Raw genomic sequence first — 25556 nt, forward strand, 5'->3', positions numbered from 1 at the left:
AAGCATAAAATCCACAAAATTTAAAGACAGACCCAGCTGTGAGGACAATAAGACCCTGTTACACATCAGAGACAGATCCAAAATTTTAAACAAAATTCACAACAAAAACAGACCATGACAAGAATTTACAAATTTATAGCATTTAAGTATTCAACTTTAAAATGTAAAAACCAAATTGTGAAGAGTATTATCTACTTCCATCACTATGGGCATCATGTGTCTTTAACAGATGTTCTTTAAGCATGGCATCCTGCAAATGAATGGAGTCATGATGGTGCAGCCTTCTGCCTAGGCAGGTGAGACAGAATGCTTCAGCCTACCAGGGTCCAAACTTTTAGGCATGTAGTAATTAGTAGTGCAGTGACTAATAGAAAAAATACTGACTGGTCTTATCGTCTTGTCATCTTTTTCTGCAGTATCACTAACTAAATATTTGACAACAGTTCTTTTCATATCTCATTATTCTGTTTTTCCATGATGTTACTTAATATTCTATGTCAGTACAACATAGTTACCACCCCTGAATCTTACCTTTCTTTAATGTACTTCAGAATCAATACCTTACATATATACACATACACATATATAGGATGACCCTTACTTTAAAATGAACTCATTGATCAAGACAGAAGCCTGCAATTGACTCTGAAGTTTGCAAACAATTATGTCAATGCCAAAGATGTATTTTAATACTGCAACTGATGTATAAGAAACACGACTTTCAAAAACATTAACAAAGAATCTCCAAACTGCTGCTGCTGCTATCACAGTAAGAAAAGCTATACCTATGTCCAAACATTCACATGCAGGACAACAGAGGTAGTATGTACCTGAAACGTTTAGGTCATACAAATATGTATGTTTGATCTGACAGGACAGAACATATTTTTTGTGGTCTTATTTGGAATGTTTGCAGATTAACTTATAAATCAGCTCATATTTTTATTTATGGTTTATTATAATATATCCTTTATATAAGGTGGGGCCCCGAGTGGCCAAGTGGTCTAAAGTGCTCACCATTATGAATCACTGCCATCCCACCTCTGTCTGCATGGGTTCGAGTCTTGGATTCAGTCAATGTGGGTATGTGAGAAAGCCTGCTAGTAGCTTCTCATGGGTCGGTGGTTCTTTCTGGGGTTTTCCCCGAGTTCTTCCTCCAACATTTATACTGGCTGATATGTATAGCCTACCTACCATAAAAACGGTATTAAACCCTACAACAACAACATTATATAAGGTCATGCCAATGACTTGTATCAACAGTTTATCATGAAATATATCCTATATATAAGGTGCTGCCAATGAATTGCATCCATGGTATATCATGACATATTGTCTATATAAGGTGCTGCCAATGAATTGGCATCCATGGTATATCATGACATTGTCTATATAAGGTACTGCCAATGATTAGTATCCATGGTTTATCATGATATATCCCTGCATACAAGGTACTGCCAATGACTAGTATCCATAGTTTATCATGATATATCCTTGATATAAGGTACAACCAATGACTTGTATACACTGTTTTATCATGATATATCCTACATATAAGGTACTGCCAATGACTCGTATCCATGGTATACCTTGATATAAGGTACTGCTAATTACATATCCATGATTTATCATGATATATCCTTTATATAAGGTGCTGTGAATGACTTTAAGTATGATACAAAATGGAACTTTATTGAAGATGAAACAGCACAGGATAAAGACTCTGAAATATGAGTATGTACAAACTTAAGGAAAATGTAATACTTTCAATATTTTTATATATTTTTGTTCAGAACAAGATGTTTTTGAAAAAACCCTGAAACATTCTAAAACTATATTCAACCAGTGTTGTTTCAAAATCTCAAAACCATGAATAAGACCTAACAGGGTTAGGTAACCACGTTCTTCAATCTGGCTGATAAAAAACAATTTTGCCAAATAAAAAATGGTAAGTACAAGACAGTTATTCTGAGCAAGTAAATGAATATCAGTTTCAGTTACAAGTATGATTTGTTACAAATGATAGCAAATGCAACCAAAATGCCTGTAAAAATCAGTATCATCATAACAAGCCATTGTGGGTATTTTTCTGCATGGTGTTATAGTTCTGACTGGCTATAGATAATAACTTCAAAAGCATTTAACTAATATAATGGCTAAGATAGTTAAAATAAAATAATTTACCATTCATACCCAGAAATTTACCCACAATGATCTATCATATGACTAATTTGAATAGGAAAATCTATATATTTATATTCATCTGCCACAAATCACACTTTAACAGAAACTGAAATACATTTATCTGCAAAAAATAACTGGATTCTCTTCTTGCTGAGGCTTGCAGTTATCATTTTGAATTTGGTGAGGTAATTTTGCAGCAAAGAGCATTTTTTAATAATAAAAAATACTTCACCAAACTAAAAATGATAAAGCTTTACAACATAAGAGCAGATATTTTGAGCATTCAAATGAATATCAATAATAGGACATGTATGATTTGCAACACTTGACAGCAAAATCAATGTATTTCCTGTACAAATGACACCATCTTTAAAGTCATTGTAGGTAATTTTCTACACGGCACTCCAGGAATAACTGATATTAAATTTTCATTTCAGAAATATTTCACCTATATAAGATACTTAAAGTAAAATGTGGTACCAGTCTTAACTAGTGCCTTGCAGAAGATTAAGATACTTAAACTAAAATGTGGTACCAGTCTTAGCTATAGTGCCTTGCAGAAGATTAAGATACTTAAAATAAAATGTGGTATCAGTCTTTGCTATAATGCCTTGCAGAAATTAAGATACTTAAAATAAACTGTGCTACCAGTCTTAGCTATAATGCCTTGCAGAAGATTATGATACTCAAAATAAAATGTGATCCCAGTCTTAGCTATAGTGACTTGCAGAAAATAAGATACTTAAAATAAACTGTGGTACCTGAGTCTTAGCTGTAGCACCTTGCAGAAGATTAAAAGCACTCGCTTGCAAAATTGGCAGACTGGACAGGAATTTTCTTGTTCAACATCATCTACTACACATCATACTTAAAACAGAAACTGAAATTTATTAACTTGCTGAAAATAACTTGGTTCTCATGCTGTCAATGCCTGCAGTTAACATTTTAAAGCTGGTGAAATATTCTTTCAGCAAACTTGAAATAAGTGCCTTCTCAACCCTTTCTGTGAGGTACTTTAATTGTACAGGCAACCATCCATTTCTGTACATTCCAGCATCAGTGATCAAAATGGCAACTACAACGCAAGTCTATTAACAATGAACTATGTATGTCCCTAAATTTTATTGATAAATATATACATGTATCTGGACATACTTTCTGGAGGTATGAAGAAGAGTTCACTGGGACTGCTGGGTAGACTTGATCCTACTGCATTCCTGGCCATGACCCACACCTGGTATGCAGTGTTGGGTCGCAAATCCCTTAAAACAAAATGGTCTGTTTTGCTGTTTACTTCATAGACCTTCAAGTTATCCAAGGGATCACTTTCAGATCTGGAATGAATTTATAGGTACAAAGAGTTAGGGTCCTGAAATCTGGGTTATATTTAGACCCCAATCTGATTAAACTAGATCTCCATAGTCCTACATTAAGATCTGACAGCGACTGCTTAGGGGTCATGTTCTGGTGACCTTTGAACTAGCCAATAGAAAGGCGCCTTTCAAAAATCTGAAAGTGAATCAAATCATTCTGGTACACATTGATGCTCTTCAGCCATACTCCCAAACACAAAGATATAAGACTTCATCTGATTGGCTTATAAAATTAGTGATTATAGTAATGACATAGGTCAAAGAACATGACCCCTAAATAATCACTGTCAGATCTGCACAAAGGACAGTGGATATCTGCTTTTAATCAGATTGATTTGGACCCCCCAAATAAAAGATGAGGCCTAAGAGGGCTCATGACTGCTCAACTGGCTCAAAATAGCCTACTAGTCCTCTTCTTTGCCTCTATTTCAATTGTGCCATATTTGTCCCATATTAGACATTCTGCTTCCTCCATTTTACCTATTTATAAAAGCTGCCTTATGAGTAATATCCATGAATTTTTTTGGACTCCAGTTGTTTTGGAAACAGTTTATACAGAACCAGAGAGCTGCACAAGGTAGAGTACTGTCCGTTGCTATAGTGGTGCAACTAATTAGTTTTTCAAAGACTATTCCATGAGTTTTCAAGGACTTCCAGAAGTTTTCCAGTACTTCCAAATGTTTTCAAGTAGTATTTTTTTTCTGGAAATTGAACTTTCTCCATATGTTACTTTGTTTACCACTATATAAATACCGCATATACTTATATGTAAAGTCCACCTACAGACAACATAGGTCACATTCTGCTGTCAGATAATGCACTAGCAGATCAGGGTCTCTGCTGTTTCTTCTAGTGATTACTTCTAACAAACTGCATAGGTTCAGTTCATTATTATATGACATATCTGGGTCTTTGCAGTCTGTAGTTGCACTCAGCTTAAGAGTACCTTAAAAATATGCTCCTAGTTCACCACTATAGTAAAGGGACATTACTCCAACTGGTAAATATATGTCCTGGGTCATTTAATTAACCAAACTTGATCCCATTTTATTTATTTAGTTATTTTTGTTTTTGAAATATATAACAGCAATTATTATTTGTAAGAGCAATATATTTTTTATTTTATTAAGTTTTAAACTGATTGTATTCACTTTGAGAAAATTAAAAGTTTTTCAACAAATTCAAGGACTTTTCAAGAATAACACAAACTTTTCAAAATTTAAGAGATTTCAGGGCATCCTGTAAACTTCTAGTATCTTCAAGATTTTAAAGACCATGGGTAATATATCGTTTCATACACAGACACTATTTGTGCTAAAATGGAAAACAAATGTTCCCCTCCTTCTTGTGCCAAAGTTCCCAGATCTTGTATAATAATCACCCCAGTGCCTGTTATTTCAACCATATAACAGTTCAAAAAGCATTTCCTGCTTTCTGTTTGGGCTGCAAATTTTGTTTAAATAAATCTAATTTCCATCAATGATTCACACACAAAACATTGGAGTATTGTATAAATAGAGAAAGTAAATCAACAATCTTATAAAATGAGCACTGTCTTCCCAAGCCCACCATCTTTTTTTTGTAACCGATTTTAGTTTTACAAGGTTATCAGTTCACCCAGTCTAGAACTAAATGTTTACAAACAAAGACAAAATTGTTGTTTTCAAATAAATCTTCTTCTTGCTCAATACCCAGAATGCCAAGAAAACTGAAATTGGAGAGCCATAAAGATCACATAATATACCTACCCTGTGATTAAAAGCCGTCAATGTAGGCACTAGTATGATATGGTTGACTTCAACGATTACTGACCAAAGTACACAGTCTTGAAACCATTTTCGCTACGGACTTACCATGACTGTAAATGTTTATCTTTAGATCCTGAATCTATTGGCTTCCTTTTCTTGGAACTCACTGACCTTGACCTTTGACATTTTGATCCAAAAATCAATGGACCTCCTTGATACCTTAAGTGTGTGTGTGCGTGTGATGTAGATTTATAACGTAGCTTTAAACATTTTTCAGTCATATCGCTATGATGTCTGCAGTGTGACAGTTTGTAGTGATATCTAGCACCTGGGCATCATGCCTGAGACATTTAGCATCATGTCCAATCCAGTCAAATTATTCTGACATCTATTCTGACCAGTCCTAACACTAACCTCTTAATGCTGAGTGCCAAGTGAGGCAGTTGCTAGTACAATTTTTAACAGTCTTTTGTTTAATGAGGAAAGCAAAGTATATGTAAGGTATATTAAATGGATGCAGGAAGCTTCTTTTAATTTTCTAATCATCAAAGGTCTCTTACAAAGACTGTCTTTTTTTTATCTCAGTGAGTGTGAGCAACTGCTTAATTCATCGATGCCTGTTTTCATGTATAATTACACCAGCTGGTCTAACAACAAGTCAGTGCTGTGTTTAGCAATCAAAGGTAAAGTTTGATTGTGAATTAAAGGAACATCTAAAAAAAATCAAAACTTCGACATGTAGCAATGACAGGGGAATCAGTGATGATGTAATATAAATGAGGAATTAGAGTCCAGATACAGTAATCTTTTTTGGAACTTTTATGTTATGATTCTGTTAATGTTTTGTTGCTAAATATCTACACTGATACATGTATCTTGATCACATACTACAAATGCTAATAGTAATAATACAAACACAAAATTATAATGATGTTGCTACTAATAATAATAGTGCAAATGCTATTCTGTGCACAGTACATGCATTTATCATGAACCAAGTTTTAGAGCTGAACCTGCCTTCAGAGGTCATCTGTCTACAAACTTGGCCACTTTGGCTTTTTCCCATGGATTGCTGCTACAGACTGGTTTTACTGTATTTAATATGTGCTGCTCAGCCAAAAACGTTGATCACAATTAAAATACCTCAGACAACTCATGTTGGTTGAAGAGTTCAAGAATTGCATGCATAGTGACAACATGACCTACCTTGATGAGCAAAAAAGTAGACACTTTGTACTGTTGATGACTATCCTTTGACTCGCCATGTTTCTTTTGTCAACAAGTCTTCCTCTTAGCAGTTATTTCTGGTAAAATCTACCTCAGTCTCATATAATTACTTCAAATTCTCAATCTGGCACAACTTTTAGGAATCAAAAGTCTCATAAGACTGATCAGAAATCTGTATCTCTTCCTATGTGTATTTATTGGCATGTTAATTCTGATGGCTATATACAGAAAAATAAGCAACAGAATAATGATAGAGCTATTCCAAATGCTCTTATTTCTAATAGGCCAAGGTCACAGTCATGTATTGAAAGCAATGCATTTGTTGGGTTAAACAAACAACACCTTGATTTTATTATGGAGAATTATGAACCATTTACGTCAATTGGTTCTCTTTTACTTACTGGTGATTCTTCCAAGCCTATACCTATTAAAATATTAAGGGACACAGGAGCTTCTCAGTCTTTTGTTATCAGGTACTTAGCCCTTGTATGAGAAGTCTTCATTTAGTTAAGGTGTATTTATTCAGGGAATAGAGAGTGGATAAGGTTGTGCTTAATCCACTTGTAACTGACAAGTGTTGTTTGGATCAGAACATTAATCCAGTCAAGACTGAAATCCCTGATTTATACCCTTCTTGTGTAGTCACTAGAGCTATGGCAAAAGGAGCTCTTCAAACTCACATGAGAATGATGTTGATCGGAAATTATTTCTTTAGCTGACATAATTATTGGTCAGTTTTTGATGAGGTCACTTATGCTCATAGTATTGAACAATCAGGAGTTATTCATCACAGTGGCCCTCTTTTTACTATTCATTCTCTCTAATCAGGGTTACAAAGGACAATCACTCTTTGTTAAACAGGAACAATATCCTTTGATCTCCATTTTGTTTCAGAGGGTTATAAGTGAAAATGAAGCCACACAAGTACCAGTTTGTTCTTTTATGAAATATGGGTCCTTATAAGAAAATGGTGACCACCCGAGGTCTCCGCTGATGAAGAATGGTCACTTAGCTAACAAATTGTTGTTCTGAAGTCATAGCAACATAAAATTCTTAGTCTAGCACATGAAAGTCCTTTGGCTGGTCCATTTAACAGTCAATAAGACTTATCACAAGATCCTGAATCATAATTTTGGCTGAAAATCAAAAGTCATGTTTCTAATTATTGAAGATTGTGTCACACTTATCAAATGGTAAGAAATAAGAAAACCAAATCAGAAGATACCTAGGCTAATCTGCATTGTATTCCGGTATATGATGAACCATTTAGCAGAATAATGGTTGGTTGTGTCAGTCCCTTACCTAACACCCAATAAGGCAACCAAAATTTATTGACAATATTCTATATGTCCACAAGATTTCCAGAGCCAAATGCTTTGAGGAAGATTAAAACTAAAAAAAAAATAATAAAAGCTTTAGGTTTTTACACTCTTTGGCCATCTCAAATCTGTCAAATCTGATCAAGGGCCAAATTTTATCTCTGGAATTTTCCAGCAAGTTATGCATAAATTAAGCATCCAACAGTTTAAATTTTATGCAATGAAAGTCAAGAGGCTTTGGAAAGATTTCATCAAAGTTTGAAGAATATCAACTGGTCATATTACTTTGATACAGGAAAAGATTGGGATGAGAGTTTTTATTTGCTTTTGTTTGCTGTTAGAGAATCAGTTAAGAATCTGAAGGCAATAGTCCTTTTGAACTAGTTTTGCTTACATCAGAAATATTTATTTCTACCTTAACATCTGTAGTTGAATTAGTCTTTTAGTTGTGTTCAGTCATAACTTGAGAGAATTTATATATTGAAATTATTCATTGGAATTACAAAGTTCTCATTGATACTTTTGGACTAAATCACCATTTTGAGATTATTGTGAATTCATTTAAAGACATTTTGGATTATATGATTGTCATACATCAAGAACTGTTGGAACATTATCACATTAAAGACCACTGGAACATCAGCACATTCAAGATGGAATTTATTCAGAAAAAACCCACTATAATCCATTTTGAACAAAATATACTTTTAGACTTGTGATTGAGCTTTTAGGACTATTTCGGATTTAATTCACAATACTTAAGTTCCTTTTAAATTTTCACTTGGTATTCCAGGGAAATTAATTATTTATTGAACTTTACAAAAACGTGGAGATTTTCACTTTTTTCTGTTACTTAGTATAAGACCATAGAGTGATAATAATGTGGATAAGCTTGGCGCAAAATATGTTCTGCTTCTCTCACACTATGTGAGTCTCTCACATTGTCATTAACCACTTCCCAAGAAGATGCATTCATGTTAATCACATTCAATATGCATCAAATGATTTTCAAACTTGACTTGCTACAACAAACAACCAGCAACTCTAAAGGATTTCCAATTGCAGTGGTCCTGTTGTATGAAACGTGTTACTAAAAGCATGAAACAAAACAATGTTGCTATAAACAAAGAGTTAAGGGAACAACAGAATGATGGAAAAAATGCATTTCAATAGATTGAAAGGATCAGTGGAAGATAAAATTACTGTATTTACTTGCATATAAGTCAAAATCCAACTGCAAACTGCACATAACCAGATCTGCTGTCACATACTGCACAGAAGATATGGGTATGTGCAGTTCGTTAGGAGTAATCAGAACAAACAACATGAACACTGGTCAACAGGTGCATTTTGTTACAGCAGACAAAGATCTTTGTTGTTTTCAGTTATACATGGCTTATATGTGAGTACATACGGTACACACAAAAGTTTTAGGAGCAAGAGAACACGCGTATGTACTCACAATAAATGAATGGCAGTACTTACTCTTGAATTGGTGGATTCTTCATAGATGTGCTGGTAATAAAATGAAGTTAAAAATTTTGTGGGATTTAATTTTTGTATAGATTTTTACTGATAATTTATTCTTTCTCAAGTTTATAAGTGCTACAGCTTTCTTAGTAACGTACCTATTTTTTGCTAAAAACAGTAAGAAGAAAAACTGAAGGAGATGATTTGTAATAAATGCATCACATGTTCCTTTTATAGGATTATACTGCAAGATACACTTTTTTCTCAACAATCTTTTTGAATTCTCTGAATGCAGTTTTTAAACTGATGCTAATAGATATAGCTGATTATAAAAAAAGATCCCAAATTCATTTATTTTCCCATCTCTGTCTTTGATTATTTCATGCAACTGTGACTACCTCTTGCTCCCTCTCCTTCTCCCTCTCTCAATGTCCAAATGTATACATTTTAATCAAATGTCATGTCATATTAGGTCTATCTGCTTTTCATTAAAAATATGTTTTTTATGTTTTGTGTGGACTACTGTTTTAGTACTGTTTTCTGAGATGAAAGTACATTATTTGCATTATACTGGATAAATGGTGAAAGGGGTGAAGTTCAGCTATTCTTATCCAAAACCTGAATGAGTATGACTTTTAGGTTTCACATTCAGGCAATTCAGAATTAAGTTATTTAAAGTGGTCTCATCATCAGCAAAAACTTCAGTCTAAAATGTTTCAATAGTTTAGGGAAGTTTCTTTTATACATGCAGCATTTCTAGAACACCCTACAGTTTGATTTTTCCTTCATTTGAAGGGATCTTTCAAAATATATAGATAAAAAAGGAAAATCATAATTGCCTAAACAACTTATCAGTTGTTCTCACTTTTTGTGTGAAATGTTTAAGTCTGACTCAGGCAGCGTCTCTCAAGGAGATATAATTTGATGCGCCCATTGTGTGGCAATATCTTTAACTGAAAAGGTAGTTTAGAAAATATACTGACTAGCAACTACTGTACTATCCATTTAACAGCAGGGGTACAATGATACACCCCTTCCTCATGTTCACAATACACAACCTACGATAATGATACATTACCAGTACACATATCAACTTGATGATCTTTTCATCTTTAGAAGGTCTTTCATTAGTAGGGTTGTCGTAATTTATATGTGATGACATCTTGGTTGTGTTTCTACTATGCAGTCTACACACAAAATAAAGAATACTTCCTAACAGACTTCATGATACAAAGCCGATGATACAATACTATACATTACTGATAAACATATCAACTGACATCTTGTTTGTATTTCTGATACACCTCTCCCTCAATAACTCGCTCACAACGAGATCCACAAACAGACTGCACTATAAGCGAGTTGTTCGTTATTCTGTTTAAATAACATTTTTTTGTCAAAATGTCCAAAATGTGAAAGATCATTTCAGTTGGTTTAAACAATCATCAAGAGTATGCTAAAAATCTGCGTATTACATCACTGCTTTTTGTTTTCTTGACGAGTCTGATTCACGTAATGGTGTTTAATATTATCCTGTGAAATCAGGAGTCCACAGAGCAGGGAACTAGACTAACTGTTGAGACACCACCAACAAGATTCCTTTTTCTAAAAAGACATGCAACGTTTATTTCATGAGGCAATCGTCTATGTCGAAACTCAATTTTTTTTATTGTTCAATTAGTTCAATATTGATGTCGTGATTTCAGTGGAAATAATAATGAAACTTCTTATCATCTCTGAGGATATCTCTAAGTCCCAGTCTAAGAATTCTCTGAAACTCGCTTGCCCACAATGGTCCGTATCTGTGAAATCAAGCTCTTTATTTTAAAAAGTATTAATTTTGCTTGGCTGCCTTGCATTCTTCGATCACAGTTATGAAAGAGTCTGTTAATTTAAGGTTGTTTATGTTACATACACAATAACATTTATCACAGTGTTCTACTGATCAAATAAAGTGAGTTCACCCGACATACGGCCGGGACCACTAGATTTTATGCTTGAAGGATTTTCGTGCCTTTTAACTTTTCTTTTATTCCACCTCCTTTATTTGATTCAAAAGACATAATGTGATAATACAAAGGAGGCCAGCTTTTAATTCAGTGCAACAATACAACGAATATTTCCGCAAGTCAGTTATCAAAACACGGTCACCACTTAATTAGTATCTCAGGAAACGCTCGTAGACATAGCTGTTACGGTAGATTGATGCATTTTACGTTTAATTACAAGAGGACACATTGCATGTATGATGATTACACTTAAAAGGAACTAAGAGATAGAACTAGAACAGAAATTTCAAATGATAAATACATTTAATTTGTATTTATTTATTAAAGTACTGCCTTCACTCGGGGTAAGTGACATTTTCATTGATCAAAATTTCCTTGCATATTGTTAATTGCAGTGTACTAGGAACATCGTTTGGAAAGAAAATGTAAAAAATTGTATGACCTATTTTTAAATTTGATATTTCAAATGTTGATTAAAATTTCCAAGTCCTATCTACCATTTTCGATAATAAAATGAGTGATATATCAAAGTTTCCGTTACCAATTTTGACCAAGATTTTCTTCAAGTTCAACAAATAGGGATCAATTTTGGGGGTATTTTCTGGTTCCACGCCTGACCCCGCGTTATAAGCGGGTTCGCGAGTTATCGATGGAATGGTATATGCATATTACCGACAGATATACTCTTGTCATCTGTTCATGTGCCATTCTCATCATTGACAAGATAAAAAAAAAATACTTCTGAACAGACTACCTGCTAGTAGCCAGTGGTTTTAATTCAACTTTTTTAAAACCATTTAAGGCCAATCCATTTGATAAGACGCAGGACTTGTCTTAGTCATCGTGCCCTTGAGTTTCACTGCATGACTGCTTTATGAACATTTTATTTCAAATTTCCATTTAAATTTAGAAGGTATTACGATCTTATCTTCAAAACATAAGAAACAGAGCAATTTACCCGGGCAATGAAAATCTTGTGGGAGTGGATATGACTAACAACCAAATTCATCACAAGTACTAACTGCATATGCAAAACAACTGTTGCAGCCGCAAGCTCTTATTTCTGTTAGTGAAAAATGAAGTTACGGACCACACCAACTTGCCTTGTAGAAATTAAGAAGGTGACTATATTTAATTTGGTTTGAAATCTATTCCCTTGCCAATTCTGTGTTAATTTTTTTTATCCCATCAGCACAATCAGTTGCTGATTACAGATATCGCTTTAAAAAGGATCCATTCCTAGCTTTTTCCACACGTACAACTTAATTACTTTTCAGATCATCTAATAACCCCTTTTGCAAAAAGCTTACAAAGTGTAGAGCAGTAAACAAGTTACTTGTTTTATATCAGTGGTTACTGTTTTACCCTGGACTTGAACAAACATAAGCATTAACTAGAACTGATTTTAACATATTTCACTGCATGACAAGCCAAAAGTGCACCCTAATTCAATTCAATCCAAGTAGACAAGATATGAAGCAAACGGGAAGCTTCATATAAAAGTGGTAATTAAATGATCACTAAAACAATTCAAACATGAAGGATAAGTCTAGAAAGTCTCCATTACAGCGATATATATTATCAGGTGCTGCACATGTTGATGGCACAGAATTTTCTAGTCTGAGTAAATCTCAAATCATGTCAGTTTAAACCACCTTGTGTTAATTTGTAGAAAGCAAGTGGGTGTTATTTAGGTTTTTCTTAATCCGACAAAAAATAGTACATATGACCACAAATGCTTTCTAAGATGAATTCTCAACTTTAAGAAGGAAAAACGGCAAACAACTAATAATTATTCATGACTGAAGAGGATTAAAGTAGCCTGAATATAGAAAGTATTGCTTTGTATTTGTTCTTCACCTCTTGTATCAATATGGAAAATGTATTTAAGCATCAACATATCAATTAATCACTTCACACCTTCTGTTAAGGGTTGGAGTTTTATTCCAGCATTAAGGCCAATTCAGCCTGCTCCATTTGATCAGGTGCATGGCTCATCTTGGTCACCATGCCCTTTGTTTTGAATTGCATGAATACGTTTCAAAACATTTTATTATCCATTTTCAGTTCCTCACTTAAATCTGTAAGGCATTAGGACGTTGTCTTCAAAACAGAAGACATAGTACAATTTCCTTGTGCAAGGGAAATCCTATCTAAAATAAGATCTAGTATGGGAGTGGAGACAGCTGAAAGCCAAATCTGTTTGCAAAAGAACTGCTATGAAATGATCAAGAACCACCCACTTCTCTTCTACAAATTGCCATGGAGACTATAACTCATGCAACTTGGAATCTCTGATACTGAGCTCAAACAAAGTCATCCGTCGGCATGTTAAATCGCTGATTACATACATCAGCATAGAAGGAGACATTCCAATCTTGTTCTCTGTGTATGATTCAAGTACTGTAGAGGTCATTTAATAGCTACTTTGGATGAAGTTTTTCTGTTGCTTGTATCTATTTCTATTGAGTTTGGATATCAATACTTCATGTATGTCACGATGGGAATAAGTTAGTTATTTCTGACTGATGGTTATTGTTTTACTCTGGACTTGAACAAACAAAAACCACCAATCAAAAATGAATGCAACATATTTCACTGTTTGATGCACCTAAAGTGGTGCCTTCATGTTTGATATAAGTAAACAAAATCTAAAGCAACAGCAAAACTTGGCTTGAAAATGGTTATAAAATGATCAGTAATGTACTTAAATCAATAGATGGGGCACAAATCTAGAATGTCTTCTTTATATTAATATATATTACCAGTGGCTGAGTGTACTGATGGAATAAATAATCAGCATAGGATTGGGGAAAAAGTGAACCAGATTTCAAACTATGTGAGTTAGTCACTTGTGTTTTCTAATGTGTAGTAGGCGAAAGGGTGTTGTCAATAATTTTCCTTTGTTTCTTACATAAATATATGCATGTACCTGCTTGGGCTGTCTCAACAAAATTATCAGTTTAAAGAATAAACTGCAAGTAACTAATAATTATTCATGACTGCTACAGATTAAAGTAACTTGTAAAAGGTCAGTATCATTTTGTATTAATTCTTTACCTCTTGTATTGATATAAATATCGATATGACAAAATACTAATACAGTAATAAACTGATTAATCATTTACCTCTAATTATCTGGACTGTAAAGAGTTACATTTACTGAACACATCATGAGACAAATATCATAACCAATAAACCTTTTGATGTTATTAAATTGACAAAAACTGTATAATCGCTATAATTATTTTGATTTAGTGTGACAGTAAGTTGGTCAAAATTATAAACTCACTTGACTGTTATAATGTAAGCAGTGATCGGACTGTTGTTGTCCACAACACTGTGATGCCAGCGCACTGTGACATTTCTGGAGTTCAAGTCAGATATCACTGGGGTACCTGGTGGATCTGGGATATCTGAAAAACGATTGATAGAAATGTGATTCTATCAAATATAAGCATCATCGAGACAAATAAACGAATAAAGATGCTTTTAAATTAAAATAAATAAAATAATTCAAAAATAAAATGAAAACTACTATCCTTACATCACTATATTTTTTGCAAATTGAGCATTTAAGTGAGATAAAAATTTTGCATTTCTGTGACTTTAAATATGTAGTTGTGGGATTTAACTCAAGCCTCTATGTAAATTTGCCTACAATTTTTTGTCTCTGTTCCAGACAAAAGAAACATCTGGAATTATTTCTGCTGGCTTTCTTTTGTTTTTACACTACAAAGCTTTTTATGTCCAACAATCTTTGTATGCACATGAGAACAGGCAATATCTCAAAAAGACCAATCTATAAAAGACTAATTCAGGAAATACCAGATATGCTGGCACCCAAATGTCTACGGATAAATAAAAATGTTTCCTTTATCCACAAAACACATAAGTGGATCAGATGGCTAAAAACCAGAACTCTATATATGAATTCAGTAAATTTGAGTATTTTACTAATGGATTTGGAACTGCATTTTTTTTATTCAGTTCGATGGGATACTTGAACACTACTAAAGGCAAAACGTGGACTACCAGATTGACTCATAGACACCAGAATGCAAATTATGTCTTTTGAATGAGTAATATAATTGTTGTTATGGGATTAACACCATTTTTCAGCACATGATTGGCTATACATATCAGCCAGTATATCTGGTGGAAGAAGAACCCAGGAAAACCCCGGAAAGAACCATCAACCCATGGGAAGTTACTGGCAAGCTTTCTCACACACCGATGTTGGCCGACCTCTAGATTCAAACCCTCCTGGGCAGAAGAGATGTCATTGATTTGTCTAGGTGAGCACCGTGGACCACTCAGCCACCCATGGCCAAGTAACCAAGACTAGTACAGGACTGATTTGATTTTACTGCTCTGTCCTCATACTGTCCAAGTACTATCATTTCAAATGTAACATGAAATACAAGACCTCACCTGATAAAACACCTACTGATTAAAAAAACTACCATAAAAAATGGACTATGCTTACAACAGGAGCAATACGCTGACAACTTTTGGACTGAATGCATAAAATTAAACTACATTACAGCTCAGACGTATTTTCAGTACCCCATGCAGTGTGGTGCGGATGGAAAGATAGTACAGAGGATTAAGAAAAAAACCTCCACCATCTCTCAGTGTGTCCTGAAAAAGTTGTTGTGGTGCCTCACAGAGAATTGCTCTGCTCACCATGCTTTCTCATGGAGTCATTGAGGATAATCACCACGGAGTGGACGTGGTCCCTATCAAATGTATGTGATTCACTGTGTACCGGTATGATTCCTGCAAACTTTTTCACAGAGTCAACGTGGACGAACGTCATATAGTGGATGTGGTCTCTATCCAATGGGCATGGTTTGCTGTGTATGATTCCTGCAAGCATGCTCTTTAGAGATTCACGGAAAGAGAGAGGTGCCAATTTATCTATATTATTATCAGATGATTATACGAATTTCCTAGTTCTAATGAAGATAATGTAATAGATATAAGGCCAAATCAAATTTGAGATAATATTAACAAAGGTGCAGTGACTCGAAATCTGTACTTAGTACTACTGTTATTTTCTAATAAATTTACACTTTTACTTCATTCAACAAAATCTGAACAAACATACACACTATGCTGACAAGACCTTGTTGAGTTTCTCTTCAAAATAGTCAAGTTATCGTACTGTTTAAACATGAAATGTATCCTCTGAGGTACATGCATTTAAATTCCTGATGACAGATGCTTTTGTTAAAAATAAAACAAACAAAACAACAAAACACTGTATTTACACTTAAATGATAACCACATTTTAGTCCTTAAAAAGTAATGACCCAATCACGAGAATGAATATACTTGTATACAGCTATGAACTTTAGTTTAATTCTGACTGCTTTTATAGGTAAGAAACAATACTCAGGTCATTTAATTCATGGGACTGGACTAATTTTGTTCTTTCCTACTGGTTTTTTTATATTCTTTCATTCATCACACGATAAGTTTGTTTCAAATAAAATAACACAATAGAAACTTAAATGGTTTCTCCCTAATATAGACTTGTTGAGCAGATGTTCTGCAGAAATACATGTATAGGCAGTGACCATTGTAAACACTGTTATAAAATGCTAGCATGACAAGACAATGTCAATTTCAAGGTGCATTTCTAACATGAAGCCATCTGACTTGATGAGCTGTACTATCTGCCCAAATTATGGTCCCATGATTAACAGCAGAAGTTTGGTAATTGTTCTAATTAATCTGAACTCACTGTTTTGTTGAAATGAATAATAGTGTGGAAAACTATCAAATCTTAAATATTCAACAAATTAAAGGCATTGTGCATGGTTGTATCCACATGTGTCCTATTATCTGTTTGTTCACTGAAGGCATTCTGCATGGTTGTATCCACATGTGTCCTATTATCTGTTTGTTCACTGAAGGCATTCTGCATGGTTGTATCCACCTGTCCTATTATCTGTTTGTTCACTGAAGGCATTCTGCATGGTTGTATCCACGTGTCCTATTATCTGTTTGTTCATTGAAGGCATTCTGCATGGTTGTATCCACATGTGTCCTATTATCTGTTTGTTCATTGAAGGCATTCTGCATGCTTGTATCCACATGTGTCCTATTATCTGTTTGTTCATTGAAGGCATTCTGCATGGTTGTATCCACATATGTCCTATTATCTCTTTGTTCATTTAAGGACAAATATAAAAACAAAATTTTTGTCATGACAGAAAAAAACTAATGTCAGATTGAAATCATGTGTCAATAACCTAATCATAATATAGATCTAAGACATCTAACTACTTCAATGCAGTTCCTTGTTTGGTGACTATTGGCAAGTTTGGCTATTGAGTAAAAAAAATAAAACTTGCAAACCAATTTCTTACAACCGCGTTTAGTGGATTTCTTAATTTGGTATACTGTTTTGTAGACCAACAAGTTGTTCTCCACCTTTTTTTTTTTTTTTTTTTTGTTTGACTGGCAGCGGAGTCAAACAAAAAAAAAAGGTGGCGAACAACTTGTTGGTCTAACTGCTTTGCAGCTAAAATGGATTCAGTGGAAGACCTGGGATTGATTTTTCTCCCTCTCTCTCAATAAATCTCTCTCTCGGTCATGTAAAACTCTGTCTCTCTCTCTCTTTAACTCATTTGGCCCCAGAGGTTTTTGTCGTTTTCGCCTGAAATGCGCGTAGTAAAGACATTTGGGGGGCTATTTCTGAATACATCGTAATACATCGGCTTTCAACAGATTTTCCATGAGATTAATGCCTAGTTGTATTAGAAACATCATTTTCCATTGGTTATTTTGCTTGCGCATGAGCTGAAGCGTAAAAGTTGGAGTTTTTTTTTGTTGTTTTTTTTTTTGCTTAATGGACCCATCATTTTCGTATGGAGACCGCTCTTTATCCCAAATGCCCACCTTAACCTAGTTTTTGCAAAGGTTCACCTATCTGTCTGCAGTTCAGACTGGTCTGCCTTAGATATGAGGCCAAAAGATCTAAAATCTAAACACAAAAACGCTTTCCTACCACGAGCGAATTTTGAATGAAAAAAAAAACGGGTCCAAAAAATGAGGTGTTTCCCTCTGTATTTTGTAGTGCAACTAGAACTTCCAGATTATTTGGTATACATTTTAGAGCTATATCTGTCTGCCTTTTTGTAGTACCAACCACGTTGGTGTATCTTAAATGACCTTGATGCTGCAGAGCTTTGAAGTAGGGTACAGCCTGATCACGCCTACAGGCAAGATTGGGGCCAAATCAGTTAATAAAATCATGATGTTCAATTTACATTTCTCTAAAATGAAGTAACGGTTTTATGCAAATAAAAGACCTATCAGTAGCAGTAATACCATGTTTGGTTTTTACATTTATCTAAAATTGGTTTAGTGCTTTCTACTGCATATTGCAGAATCCTATAATTAAAATGAAACAAAAACTTAAGAAAGTGCTAATGGATCTATTTCAAGTACATTTAGTGCAATGATCTTATTCAAAAGATTTCTCTTATCATATGAAATTCAGTAATATTGCACTCCATGCAGTGAAAAGAACAAAAATGAAAGATAAATATAAAACATTTTGCACCAAAATTGCATTGATACTTGACTGAAGTGAAACAATATTGCACGAGTTCGATAGTTACCCTGTGCACGAGTCTCAGTAATATACATGTATTGTACTATTTCTTCTGACATCCAATTAGAGAATTATTGAGGGGTATTTTAAATTCTTGTGGTTGTTGCATAAAGAAACAAAAAACAAATAACAACAATTATTCCTAAAAGCTAACTGACCCTTTACTTCTCAGCAATATAAAGACAATGACAAAGTTACGTTCACTCGTATACTGAAATTCTGTATGCAGGGTCAGATCTTGTCAAGTATGTGTTTGGGAGAAGTCCAAAATTTCAAAAGGTCCCCGACTTTCCTCAAAAGGGCACCAAAGCAAAAGTCTACTGTACATGTCTATTTACTCAAATTGTACAAAATACCCAATAAAAGTACACAAGAATAAAACGATGGTCAAATTTCAATGACTATGTTTGTGTGTGTATGTTGCTGGTTTTTTTTAGAATGGTGGTTGGTGGCAGGAAACCCTGGAAACCTTTCCCCCTTTTTGACCCTGGTATGTTGTGGAGAAAAGATTCATTCATGGATTCAATAACAAATCTGTGGGCAAAGCACTAGATACATCTAACTGTATATCAGTCTCAGATACGTATGTACGTGTGTGTGAGGTACAGAGAGAAAATTCTTAAGATTTTGCATCTTTATTTTAACTTAAACTCTACTATTTTATATTAATTACCAATGGTCAAAAATCACTCCTGATACATGAAGGTTCACAAGTACTTTTTGAAGACAGATGATCATTTGCAAACTAACAGCCTAGCACAACAGAAGCCATCAACACGGTTTATTTCCTTTGCCACTGAAGCATTAATTTCTTGTGCAAACTAATTACCTAAAACAACAGCAGCTTTTCTGCAGCTTCATTTTCTTTGCCATTATGTTGACAATAAACAACCTACTCAGGGTTAAGTGACTGGTGCATTTTGTTTACTTTGGCATCAGCAATTTATTGAATCATTCAGTACAACCTGAAGGCTAATCCATATTTATAATTCTATTAAAAAGAATTATCAATGATTGAAAGAGGAACCTTTGAACTAACTATTGCATCTATTATGAAACGTTTGCATGTCTCAATCTTTCCATTCTGTGTTTCCTTTTTTGTTGTTTGTGTTTTTAAACAGAGGCTGCTGTTATCTGTATTTAATTGTCCATACATCAAAGGATTAATTTTCATGTTCAAACAATAGAATAAACTTCCACTGTTCAAAAATGTTCAGCAAGGTGTGCCTGTCATCAAGTCAGTTAATACATTTTCTAAATGTACAGAATATACAAGACTTTTTTCTTACATTAATTTCTATTGTCCATATGTATAATTGAAATAAAGATCACTAATTGGTGAAATGGTATTTGATTGTAAATCACTCATGACATCTCAATTTTTCCATGAATGGTCGTCATTGATGGGCTGTTCAAATGACAATTAGTAATGCCGATCCACCACTTCATGGCGGAGAGGCCATCCGTGTGCTGGCTGAGATGCGGTGGTGATTTGTGGGTATTTTATTGCTCCATTATGGAGCGAAAGTGGAGGGATTAAGTCCTCCACTGTGATCCAATGTAATCTGAATGCATTAAAAAAATTCCTTCAATCCTTTCAAAGTATGCTAATTATCTAGAACTCTATTACTTAAGTTTCAAGCTTGCTTAGCATATATTATATATATATATATATATATATATATATATATATATATATATATATATATATATATATATATATATATATATATATATATATATAAAATTGCTACCACTCAAACATCAATCTGATTCTGGGCATCAATGGAAGGACATGCTGTGTGGGACTTTCTCTTGCCAGGCACCTTAAAATTTCAACAACATCCTCAAACAAGTTTGGACCCACCACAGAGTCCTGATAGTTCTAATTTATATACACTGTTTGTCCTCATCTAGAAGTCAGGTACATGGACTCATATATATGCTACCATATAAAAGCTCCAGCAGATCTGGGTCTATGCAGTATGTTAGGAATACTCAGTTTAACAAACACACAGACCCTAACATGCAGGTGCATTATGCAACAACACAAAGGTTACAGCAAAAACAAACCTTGAACAACTAATTCTATTGTGTTAGTATAGGTCAAGAAGTTGTTCTGTGCCGACGTAATTATTTTACATGTGTAGTCATCAGCATCTTCCTTCTTAACTGTAAAAATTCTCAAGCTGAAATTCGTGGTGATAGTCAGTTTGCTAGTCCATATTTCTGCATAGTAATTGACTTTCCCTGATTGTTCGGCAGAAGCTAGTGGAACACCATTTTTGTACCAAATGTTATGCAGGAGGTCCTTCACAGGGAAATCAACACCACAATTAATGTCGATGTTTTGACCCACTGGAGCAAAGATCCTGTCCCAATCTTCTGCCAATACATCTGTGAAAGACAAAAGGACATACGGTGAATCTTGAAATATAGGCAAACATGCAAATTTCATCCAATTTAGCGAGATAACTCAATTCACATTGAAGCACTATGTTGAATCTGTCAAACTATATATAAAGAATACAAATCATATGGCGAATAACAGTCCTTTCAAGTGCAAAGGATCCAGCAAGGGTTCACGTGTGACACGGATTGATTAAGATAAATGCAATAAACTGACAACGAACAGTGCAAAACTAGTATCTAACCTGAGAGCATTCGACTCTTAATGATGAGTCTTTTTCTAAGGCAAATACAAAACAAAGACAAGACAAACAAATAAAACAGAAAAAGGGTTATGATTGCAAAACATTACATGGCTGTTCCTACATGAATTAAACTTTAAATTTATTATGTTTCAACTAGTTTATTTCAACTTGTTGCGAATACTGGAAAATATTTTTATTGACCTAGAAATCAATAAGTTATTTTATGTAAATTTATGTATGCGCAAATTATATCCCGGATATTTCATTGTTATAGTAGTAATTGTAGGCTATTCAGCAAATTTAGAGAATTAATTGAAAGAAAATGTGTCGGCTGCAAAAGATAATTTTATTTGTGCATGCCTGTGCCTTATACAGAGACATTTCAGATGCAGTTTCGACGGCCCTCTTTTGCAACCGCTGGAGCTGCCGCCACAACTGCCAACAGCGCTGGAATGAAAGCGAGGAATGGAAATATTCCGTCGTCCGTTTGCATTTGTGCTACCTCTGACTTGGATAATTTTAATGTCACCGACGTGTGGTTTTTTTTTTCTTTCTTCATTTGGCTGTATTAAGCTGATGAAAGTGTACTCGGGTCAACAACAAGAGAATAATTAAAGTTAACATTGCCTAAGAAAGCCTCAATGTGGCACCCTATGGTGTGCCTGTAAACAATCTACGCACAACATCGCCAAGACCAGTTCCGTAATACACCATGTAAACGAGTTTTCTCGAGTTAACATGCACATGTATCTCACGTCCACGCACGACTGTCATTGTATTTAAATATCAGAACGGGGCAAACCCAAATAAATAGCTCTTTGACCTTTGTGTTGTCCATGATGAAGCTACATAACTACCACTGATGATGTACAGGTCAGATTAACCCGAGTCGTAGTGAGGATCACGACATTGTCTGATGCAACAAATTGTAAATGGTACCGTCGGGTGTTGCATGCAAAATTTGTTTGCTTTTTTGGTGTGGATGTGGGGAATATCATTATTATATTCACGCAAACCAAGAACTGTCCTTCACGACGACTGTGCAATATCAACCTCGCACCGTTGGAGATCCGATTAAAATGGCGGATTGTACGCGTATGAAATTTCTAGTCCTTACCGGTCACCAATGTGATCCTCCGTCGGATCCTGCGATTTATTTATTATAGTTCGTATGCGCCATGGGAAGTGCAACAATCTAACAACGCTCCAGGTGGTGCCACTGTATGCCAAAAGCACGAGTGTGTTATTTGCGGAATCCCCCTAATGTCCGCGATCGAATATTAGGCCAACTGCCATAAGCACACAACGATGCTATTGCGATCTCGAGTGTGCGACTTTCTCCAGTAATAATGTGTGTAGAAAGTCAAATAAAATTCTGGTTTCGATGATGAGATCGTGGTCATTGACGTAAGGCTCTGTGTCGTGTTTGCAACAACAAGCTACATTACATGAAGTGTTTTAACGTACACATGCACCTACACGGAAAGAAATTAGAAATAATTCGATAGTCATTCCTTTTCAAACCTGCACCTACACTGGAAAAACAAAGACCTCTTGCACCCGCACCCCAGGGGAATAACATCGGTTTCGTCCACTCGCACAAGAAGAAGCCAAATGGCAAAATGAACAAGATCTAAGGAGGTACATGGAGCAGCATGGAAAGGAAGGAAAAGGCCTTGATGGACTTTGTGACCCTCATGACCTTGAAGGTCGGTTGGAAATATTCGTGGAATCAGTTCGCACATGCATCAACGTACCAGAAGTCATTAATGAGGTCGCATCGATTTGTCATCGGTTTCTCACCAATGACACAACGGACATGGCGATGTTTCGCGAGTTGACTCATGAACTTCAGAGATTTTCCCAATATTGTATCACAAGGGAGAGTAGAAATAAAAGAGGACAGAGCAGTAAATTCCCGTGATACCCGCTTGGTCCATACAGAATATAAATTCTTGGTTGGTTGTTTGGACACATATGGTTACCAGGTATAGTAATACCTGCATAGATGGTATTTTCATACTTCCAATTTCGGCCATCTTTAGTAAAATGTTGCTTCAGTGTTCCTATCATTGACTCTTACACGGATCTTACCAACTTCCTCTCCACGTTTATCAATGTTTTCTTGAATTTCCGCCATTTCCCTCGTGGCTTTCTTAATATCTTTGGCATGCTTGTCTGTTTTAACTATATGACCCGGTTCTTTTTTCGTTCCCATTATCGCTGCGGAAGTTTTCGCAACTTTATCTACATCTTCCGCAGTCTAGGCAAAATCTAGTTTGTTCGTTTGATCGGCGGTGCAAACGATTGTTCAAATGCCCTCTTTGACATCTAACCGTGCAGTTTGTGTACATTGTAACATATCTTGGACACTTTTGCTGCCGGATATAACACTGAGAATCAGTATTTGGCATTCGTGAAAAGTTTTGCGGCGTCGCTCCCCATACTCTGTTATGACATCATCGGCAGGTGTTGTAATTATAAGTATTAGATTTGTTTAAATTATTCTGTCCAAACCGGCTCGATACTTGCATGTTCGTCCAGTCAATAGTGTGGTAACTACATGGCTCCTAGGTGGCCTCCCCAAAAATAGTTCGAAACCCATTCCAGGATTAATCAACGGCACAACAAGTCCAATGAATGCTTGCTCATCAATGCCACGAAACAAGGTGTCCCGAATAACTTTAGGCTTGTGTACGTATCGTTGTGTGATATGGATCACGTCTGCTTTTGTGTCGACCTAGGGAAAGCATTCTCGCGAGATAGTCTTTGTGTTCAAGCAAGCATCACATCCTCGTACACAACACAATTATTCTCACTTGCATGGAGATCATCAATGGTAGGAGCTTCATCAGTTGTGCAAAAGAAATCAACAGTGGAAGATTTGCTTCTTGCGGACAACTACTACCGTATATCACAAAACGGCTGATCGTGCTCTGACTGTGCAATTATGTACAACAACCCCACGTTAAACATCTTAAAAAATTATTCAAAAACATTTGGCGTTTCTCCGATCCAATGGGTCCAATAATCAACGAAATGAGTTTGGAAATATTTCACCCTGCTTGCGTAATTTGGGATTTGCCTGCGCAGAAGAACCAATGGCGGAAATTTTTTTCGTGATGCAATGTTTCATATCGCCTATTGTATAATTCAGTCATGTCTTCATATTGTGTGCGATGTTGCAAGGAAACAAGCATTGCAAATCAAGCGCGGCCTCAAACACGCAATTGCAGAAGTACGTTCGCTTCAACTTTTGTTGGGCGTTGAGCAAAGAAGTTTACGTTTGTACGGCCTGGTGGACGCAAACGCGGGTTTTAAACAGTCGGCAATGATATCGCGGCTCTATTAGTAAAGCTACCGCGGGCACCATGGAGTAAATACCCTGGTGAAAAGCACATCTGTTTCTCTTAGGGACCTACATACAGTTTTCGAGGACTTAGTACACGACTGGATATACGACTTAATTCTAACCACCAACCGAAATCCGGAGAAGCACATAGAAATCGTGTCGATGCTACATGTTACCGACATGATCTTGCTTATGAAGCATCAAGTGATATCCCTGCATGTCAACGTGTCGATATAGATAGTATCCAAGGCTTAAGCGCAAGCAATCAAACACTCGGAGAAAAGAATTGCCAGAAGGATTAATCAATGGAGGTACGCAGGTTAAAATTGCTAAAGAGGCAAAGTACATTTATATTATGAAACAAGCAGCGATTTACTACAGTTAAAGAGATTACACTGGTCAACAGTGAAATCATTACTGACTTGAAAAGGCCCTAATCTGTAGTATTTTGGTGTGCCGAACACGAATATAACCGTGAAAAATTTGTATTGGCTCTCGTTTTGAAGATATTCATATACCTCATTTTCTATGTTTCACTGTGTAAATTTCTCCAGTAGGACTGCATCAACATCCGGAATAATGATGTAACA

At 35.3% G+C, this 25556-nt stretch overlaps 1 protein-coding gene across 1 annotated transcript in view; it reads right to left on the bottom strand.

Moving 5' to 3' along the window:
* The window catches only part of LOC149799639 (uncharacterized), a 96990-nt gene extending 73158 nt beyond the window's left edge, over positions 1-23832 (bottom strand). The window contains exons 1-5 of the mRNA XM_089958242.1: positions 23709-23832; positions 21034-21357; positions 14623-14746; positions 9337-9366; positions 3340-3518 (exon numbers count right to left, since the gene is read on the bottom strand). Coding sequence (XP_089814368.1) covers positions 3340-3518; positions 9337-9366; positions 14623-14746; positions 21034-21357; positions 23709-23832 — 781 coding nt within the window. The remainder of the gene's footprint in view (positions 1-3339; positions 3519-9336; positions 9367-14622; positions 14747-21033; positions 21358-23708) is intronic.
* Between the last annotated feature and the right edge of the window lie 1724 nt (positions 23833-25556).

The sequence above is a fragment of the Sinohyriopsis cumingii genome, chromosome 5 (genome assembly GCF_028554795.1).
Source record: "Sinohyriopsis cumingii isolate HCF-2022 chromosome 5, ASM2855479v2, whole genome shotgun sequence".
Classification (NCBI taxonomy): Eukaryota; Metazoa; Mollusca; class Bivalvia; order Unionida; family Unionidae; genus Sinohyriopsis; species Sinohyriopsis cumingii.